Here is an 8870-nt window from a genome sequence, read left to right on the forward strand (position 1 = left end):
ATTACTAAAAACTTGTACCATTATTTATAGTGTGATATTTCGGAGGGCGCACCGGGACGCGTCCCGGTGTCCCGGTGGGCCAGCACGGGCCTGATATATATATATATATATATATATATATATATATATATTAAAATGCTGAAATTTTGTACCATGTCGTGTAAAATATTGAAGGAGAAGTTGGTGCAGTTTTCTCTTTCTTGGAATATATCAAAACTGAACTATATTTAAGGGGGCGCGGTGGCTCAGTAATTCACCTCCGGTGCTTGGGGTCCCTGGTTCGATCCCAGCTCGCGCCGTGTGGACTTTGTGGTGGACAAACGCCGTGCTCGTGGGTTTTCTCGGGGTTCTCCCGTTTCCTCCCACTTTATTCATTCCACCATTTCACTCATTTCTTATTATCACCGTCTCCTTTAGCCTAACCGGCATAACCATGGGACGTTAAACTTAAAGATTTCATTTCATTTCATTTCAACAATACTTAGAATCACTCCACACTCCAGCTATCCCAAATAATCCTAAAACCTAGAATTATGTTTAATTCACTAAATTTAATTGTATATACAAAATTGTATATGTACACCCCTGAACTTGTATATTACACTGCAAAACAATGCCGCAACTTTGACGTGGGAGACCGGGGTTCGATTCCTGGCGGGATCTCATGTGGTTCGTATGCTACGTTAATCGGTAGGTTCACGTCTCATATAGTCTCACTGCTGAAGGGATATTAAAAAAATCAAATCAAATATTCCTTATTATTAGAAAGAAGAAAAGACATTTCAGGAACTGTCGATTTTTGTGCAATTACAGAATAAGTTGTGAAGAGTGTTTCTTCCAGACATGTTTCTTTTGGGGGGTACTACCCCCGAAGCTCTGAGAGCCTCCCCCGAAGGAGACCAAACTAATACGTCTATAATATAATAATGAATAGAATAGTACCTGCAGTGCCGCCCCGGGATACTAAGTGTGCCCCCCCCCCCTAGAACATTGTTTCTGAAAGAAACACTGCTTATGAAGGACTTCTTTTTCTGCGAAATGTTATCTCAATTAGTTCCAAAGCGGCTGACTAACATATCGAGCCCTTGTAAGAAGAAATGAATATATGAAAGTACACTCGGATAGGTTAATTTTTGAGCCATTTTTCGTGGCAATTAAAACGCAAATCCTGTAGCCTTCTTAACTGCACGGGAAGACAACTAATACGTACTCACGGAACGGCAAATATATTATGGCACCATTTTCATTCTATGAACCTTAATACATACAAAAACTTTATATTTCCAAATAAAACTATATAGCGACATTAATGGGTCATTTCAAAAGAGTGGGGGGGTAACTGTCCCCCTTTGCCTCCTAATCGCCGCCCATGCTACGATATGTGCACATTTGTGCGAAATTAATAATAGTATGATTAAACTGTTTACCCAAAACAAAATCCTGCTCGTTTTGCTGAAGTGGCTCTTCCTAAGTTTTATATGTTTCATATATCCTACAGTTTTTTCAGGCCTTTTTTTTTAATTTATCCAAATTTATATTTCTCCTTTTACCACACAATCGTTCAATACTTGCACTATAATATTGACAATCGGTATATCATCCTGTAACGTATTTTATTCCTAATAAAAATCATTGAACAACACAACATACAAACCCTATCTCACTGGCTTGCACGCGAACTTTTGGTGCATGGGGTCCTGGGGACAATTCCGAGTGGGAGAACATTGAACGACAGTGGATCGAATTCCGCGTTAAACCTATAGATCCACTTCTCATATAGCCTCGTCGACGAAAGAGGACGCTAAACGGCAATCAGTCAACAGTTGCAAATTTCGGCTGCATAAACAACTTATGTCTTATGGAACTTATTAAATTTATTTTGTTAAAGCAGCTCTTTTAACAAAATTTCAGTATTAACGTGTCAGATATTTCTATTTAAGGACAAGAGAAAACATATTATTTATTTTGTAACTAAATGATAGCTCTACCCACGTAGATTATAAAAGCAGAAACAATGAAAATCGATACAATAGTGACTGACATTATTTTAACAAATATCGATTCAGATAATAGTTTGGGCTGTCACAAAACTATGAAAAGTTAAAAATTCCGATTAATTGTAACAACTTCATCAGTGGTGGACATTGGAGGAGGATATATGCTAGTAATCAGCCCATTTCATGGACATCCAAACTCACGAGCCCAACGCTCGCTAGCTCAGCATTCGCGCTCGACCGTTCTCGGGTTCAATAATTAAGCGCTACCCCGAGCGCCACTGAAATAAATCAGCGCGAGTCCAACTGAGGGACGTGAGCCCGAGCAAGATTCCCAAAGGAATAAATGAGCGAGAGCCCAGTTGAAAAAAATGAGCCCGAGTCCGAGAGAGTCCAGAGCAAAATGGGCATCTATGAACCAAAGTCATTCCATCAAGTCTTTTTCCATCTGATCTACTGCATTCTGCTGGTTCTCTCATTGATTGTGTTTGTTCAGATATAAACGCTCTTGTCATTTACAGCTGAATGACGTGAGTGACTGTCTGTCTGTCTACCAACACTCTTTAAACATGACAGTGTAGTAGACACTTCTTATCTAAAACGTCTCCAGCACAGGGAGGGCAACAATGAGGCACACTTACTTCTTAATGTAGTGCTATTTCTACCCGGAAACTTTCATGGGAAAAATCAAATATTATTCTTATTTGCATTATTATTTTTAATAATTACGAACGTACACACGAGAAATTGTCTACTGCAATTAATTGAAAGGAAAAATACGATTAATGTATAACCTTGCTAGGACACTAACGTTTCATCTAGGGGACATGGCAGATGATATTTTAAATTTTGTCTCTCTCCAAAAGAGGTCAAATAGCAAACTCCAAAACAGTTGCTTTTAAGGAAGCTTGTCCTCCTCCCTCGCGTGCCCTCGTTCTCCTGAAGGAAGTTGTCTCTAACCATCGTGCACCCTCGCTCCCGCAGTAACACTTGGCCCTCACCCTCGTTCACCCTCGCCCTCTTCGTCGAAGCTTTTCCTCGCCCTCGCGCAGCCTCACCTCCGCCATCGAAGCTTGTCCTCGCCCTCACGCATCCTCATCCTCGCTGCCGAAACTTGTCCTCGCCCTCGCGCACCCTCGCCCTCTTCGTCGAAGCTTTTCCTCGCCCTCGCGCACCCTCACCCTCGCCATCGAAGCTTGTCCTCGCCCTCGCGCACCATCGCCCTCGCTGCCGAAACTTGTCCTCGCCCTCGCGCACTCTCGCCCTTTTCGTCGAAGCTTTTCCTCGCCCTCGCGCACCCTCACCCTCGCCATCGAAGCTTCTCCTCGCCCTCGCTGCCTAAACTTGTCCTCGCCCTCGCGCACCCTCACCCTCTTCGTCGAAGCTTTTCCTCGCCCTCGCGCACCCTCACCCTCGCCATCGAAACTTGTCCTCGCCCTCGCGGCCAAAACTTGTCCTCGCCCTCGCGTCACTGTGGGCGAGCAAACTTGAGGGTGAGGATGTCCTCGAGAGGGCCACCATCGCGAGGGTGAACATCTCTGCCCTGGAGAGGTTGATAACCAGGACTTTTGTTTGGAAGTTTTAACACGTTTCACGATGATGCGTGGAGAAAACGGCGGGAAGTTTGGCGATCAGGTGACTTTGCCACGATAATGCGACAGAATACATGCATCATTTACGAACAGCTATTTGGGCTTTCGGGGCTGGGCCTTCTTTCTTTCTTCCTTCCGTATTCGCCAGACCTATCCCCATGGGACCTTTCTTGTTCTTCGAGAATAAAACAGAATCTTAACGGGAAGCGTATTGATGATCTAGAGGCTGTAGAAAGAGCTTCGCAGAGGGCACTGGAAGATATCAAAGTATAAGAGTTACAAAGGTGCTTCAAATATTGAGAAGGAAGATTGGAGAAGAGCATCCCATCTAATAGAGAACACTAAGAGAGAGACTGAATGGATTTTGTAAATCACTTAACAAATTACTTTTTAAAAAAAAATGTATGGTATGATATCTTTTGGCTCCTTCATCGTATAAATATTTCTAAAACTTCAACCATAAAATAATTCGTGTAACTTTTAAAATATTTTATAAGATAATGGTTTTAAAAAGTAGAATTTGCACGAAAGTACTTGTGAGATAATTCATGGTATAAAAATCGATTTATTACTAGAGTGTTTCACCTCACAGTGTGAAAATACTCTACACTTTCAAACTATGTGAACTTAAAAGCTAAAGTGAAGTAGGACATGTATAGCTTGTAGTTGTAATCTAGTTACAAGATCAAAGACAGAACCTGCTATTCGGACACTGAATCCATTAATCGGTATTTATTACTATATGGAAATTAATATGGAGGCTGAAAATGATCGCTAATATTTGTAACTTTCGATTGAAATAGAGAAATAAAATCAGAGAAGAAGCATATTCTTGTGACACTGGATCCATATCAGAGGCTACTTGTCGCTTTTTATTTCTGATTTTCTCTTCTAGTGGAAATCTAGGAGGTCCACTTGTTCTGGGTTGAATAGCGAGGTAAAAGTCATTCTTGGGACGCTGAATCTACGCCAGAAAGTCGTTTATCTTTTATATTTAAAACTTCGTTTATCTATGGAGGTCAATATTGAAACCGAAAGTACGGTAAATTCCGAGCACTTATGGTATTAGTAGAATTATAATGGTGGAAATAAACCCTTCTCTTGCAACGCAGAAGAATAGATTTCAAAAAACCACTTCTCCCATTCTATTACTTGTTATGTTCTATAACGAATGAAGTGGAAACCAGGAACAGTAGGTTTCTATCACTTCTCGTTTAAATAGAGAGTTCACGGTGGATACAGAATTTGTTATTGGAAATCTAAGCCTATTGCAGAAGACGCTTTTCATTATGACTTATAGGTCTGGCTCTAAGAGGATCAACGCTGAAACAGAAAAAGGTTAATCCCTACAATTTTCGGTCTGTATCGAGAATTAACCGAGTACTTATACCCACCGTAGAAACACAGAATTGATTCAGAAAACAGCTTGTCTCTATCTCTTATCATCATCGATATGGCAGTCAAAATTGATACCAGAAATTTCAAATTTCTACTACTTCTATTTTCCTAGAGCATTACCAGAGTAGATATAATCCTCGGTTGGGATGCTGAATAGATTAGAAAACACTTCGCGATAATTTTTACCATTTCTGCCCTGATACTTGGTGAAAAACGTAATATGGATAGAACCGTCCTATTACATGTTCGATGTTTATGCATATCGTAAATTGGATGTCAGAAACTTGTTCAAATAAACTATTTATTTTCTGCTCCGACGACACAATTCCTTAATTTAGTGAATTATTTTTAGAACCATATGATAATATATTACAGGAAGTTCAATTAAATATGTATCACTTTATAATTTCAGCCGCCTGGGGGTAATAATCCTGTTCCTAGCTACGAAGAAAACTGAGTCTGACGGTTTTCTTGCTTTCGGAGATTGAAGATTCTATTTTCATTTAATGGTAGAATGATGGTAACTCTGCGACAAAGATGAAATAACGTGCATTCTCTGTTATTGAAATTTACGCTGCTAATACGAAAGTATGTCAACACTGCTTTTAAAAAGCCATTTTAATCAACATAATAAAAATAAGAAGTTTATATGCATTAATTTTATGGCAATACCTTCTTAACGTCAAAGTATACCTTTCTAATAAACCCAAACATTGTAATATTTTTTATACTGCTCCTTTCTTCTACCAATTAAGAAATTTGTCTTTCTTTTCTTTTATTTCCTTTAATAGAAATCTGTTCATCTACTAGCTTTTCCCCGCATTTTGATACGATCACCACTTCTCATTACATTTATTTTTATCACACGTTATTCATAATTTATAAGTTTACTCACGGTTTATTATATAAGGCTAACTTTTGATTCAGATTATCTTTAAGAAACAGCATGCATTAATTCTATATTTATTATAAAATATAACTGAAAATAATCTACCTTTCAAGTGTAGGCAAAGCAGAATTGTAAGACATACAGCTGCCATATTGACTACTTATAAACTCTCCATCAACACGTCTGACCTTATCGAAGTTCCTTTGAATAACTGACATTTTAGGAAAAGACCTTATCTGCAGTAAAAGAAGAACACAAATATGTGAAATAACACATAACATACACGTTATTACTAAAGAAATTCAAGCCAGGAGAGAATATTTAAAAATAACTTTTAAAGATTATAGCTTGTTATTCGACACCCAGAAGATAGCTTATGATAAAACAAAATGGAGGCATACACATACTCATCATTTCCATACAATTTTTACAACCTCCCTCCATATATATATATATATATATATATATATATATATATATATATATATATATATATATATATATATATATATATATATATATATATATATACAGGGTGTTTCAGATAAAACGTCCAGTGCTTATAAATCCGAAACGGCTGAGAATAAAAAGATGAAACAAAAACTGAGAAAGGAAAATGTCATAAGGCACATCACACAGTGTTGTTGTGGAGACCCCCAGGGCCCTCTTTCAAGGTTTCCAGGGGCCAACTTCAAATTTTCAAATGGGAATAGGTATTGAATCATACCTCATTCAATAGTCCTTGAAAAACGAAACAACTTTTGTAGGAAACAATTTTCAATTTGGGCCACCGTTTTCATAATGGCTGCAAAAAGTTGGTCCTGTATCAGATAAAATGTCCAGTGCTTATAGGCCTAAATCAGAAACGGCTGAGAATAGAGAGATGAAACAAAAACAGATAGAAACGATGATAACGCATATCAAGTAATGTTGTTGTGGTGACCCTCAGGAAACTCCGTGAAGGGGGCGCAGGTGCCAACTTTAAACTGATACAGGACTTTTTGCGGCCATTTTGAAAACGGTGGCCAAAATCAGAAATTGTTTCCTACAAAAGTTGTTTCGTATTTCAAGGACTATTGAATGAGGTATGATTCAATACATGTTCCTATTTGAAAATTTGAAGTTGGCCCCTGGGCCCCCTTGAAGGAGGGGCCTGTGGGTCACCACGACAAGACCATGTGATGTGCCCTATGACATTTTCCTATCTCAGTTTTTGATTCATCTTTTTATTCTCAGCCGTTTCGGATTTATAAGCACTGGACGTTTTATCTGAAACACCCTGTATATATATATATATATATATATATATATATATATATATATATATATATATATATATATATATATATATATATATATATATATATATATGGAGGGAGGTTGTAAAAATTTAGTAAAGAGATTAGAGTGGATAAAAAGTATATTGTTGAGATACTTAATTGATTACAGAAAACAGAATCTAGCTATTTGTTACATTTCTCACTCTTATACAATGAACATCATAACTGAAAATGTTTGATTCGTGCCACTTCCCATTTCAGTGGAGATATTTGAATGGAGAGGGAATATATCTTTAGATGCTTAATTATTTGCAGAAAATATTTACTTGTTGCTTCCTATTGTGGATTTCAATCTAAATCCACTAACATTAAAGGCGACCGGAATTGATTCATTAGAACGACTTCGGGTTTGTAGAGAGAGTTAAAGGATAAGATTAAGTATTTTTAGGACTGTAAATTGATTCCAAGAACATCTTCTGACTATAAGTTAGCGCTCTAAACCTATTAGATCAATATTGAAACCGAAAGACGTAATAGCTTTCTAATAATTCTGGTTATAGTAAGAGACTTAAAGATAAGAATGCAATGTATTATTGAGACTCTTAATCGATTTCAGGCAACCGATTCTCTCTATTCATTGCCGTTTCTAGGTACAGTTTGAATAGATGGTAAAGAGAAGAGGTTACTTATTCTTAGAACACTAACCGCTAAATTGATTACCACAAACAGCTTCTCTCTATCTATTATCTTTTCTGCTCTGTGAAAATAAATATGGGAACCAGTTATAATGGATTTCTATCGCCTCCGGTTTTAATATAGAGTCTTAAGGATGGAAATGTAATATATCTTGGAATATTTAACCACATCTATGTCTTTACCGTCTTTGCTCTAAGGTGATGAATGTTATAACTGGAAATAGCTACTTTCTACCAGTTTCAGTTTGAGTATAAACTAAAAAGAAAATCGATTCCTAATTTTTTACCTTATTTTCCGTGATTGATCTAATGTAGTGTCGAAGAATTAATGCATTGTTAAGAAAGTTTCCACTTTCTCAGACAAAAATACGTCCACCATGATACTACAGATAGAGGAATTTGTCTAAGATTCTCCATTCGCTTTTCCACACGACATTTACAGCATCATTGTAGCCGCACACGCCTTCAGCCAGTACTAGATCCTTAGTCATGTGTATACTAAGAGAACATTAATATGGGATAGTTAGTGAGAAGACTAGTCGCTGTGCAGCAACTCCGAACTAACGATCCAGTTTTCGGGTAAATCTATTTGATTCACTATATGCATAGATATGTGTTTGTCTTATGGGTTGATGATACGACTCAATGGTTGGAATTCTGTGCGTAGTTTGTTGTCATCCTGGACTCTTAAATTTCATATTTGCACCATTGTGGATCCTTACCGTATAATTCGGTCATCAATGTCGATGCATGGTAATCTTCAATAGCAACATGTTGCACTTCTTACACAATTACAAGCAGAAACCTGTATGTATGACTTCTCGTTAAATGACTAGGCTTGCTCGACCGCTCAGGCGTACTGAGGTCACGCCAACACTAGCTCACTACTTATCTAGTGTCTTTCTCTAGTAGCTGTTTTAATAATTTGTTTTCGTCGGGGAGATGAACTATTAATGATTTTGCTGTATCAGTATCATTCGGAAATTCTATAAATATGAGGTAAATCTGATTTATACCTTCTT

General features: G+C 37.7%; 1 protein-coding gene across 1 annotated transcript in view; it reads right to left on the reverse strand.

The window, feature by feature from the left end:
• The window catches only part of LOC145692442 (pickpocket protein 28-like), a 207021-nt gene extending 200930 nt beyond the window's left edge, over positions 1-6091 (reverse strand). The window contains exon 1 of the mRNA XM_081767750.1: positions 5979-6091. Coding sequence (XP_081623876.1) covers positions 5979-6091 — 113 coding nt within the window. The remainder of the gene's footprint in view (positions 1-5978) is intronic.
• Positions 6092-8870: the final 2779 nt, after the last annotated feature.

Source organism: Thermobia domestica, chromosome 8 (genome assembly GCF_964235325.1).
Source record: "Thermobia domestica chromosome 8, izTheDome1.hap1.1, whole genome shotgun sequence".
NCBI classification, from domain to species: domain Eukaryota; kingdom Metazoa; phylum Arthropoda; class Insecta; order Zygentoma; family Lepismatidae; genus Thermobia; species Thermobia domestica.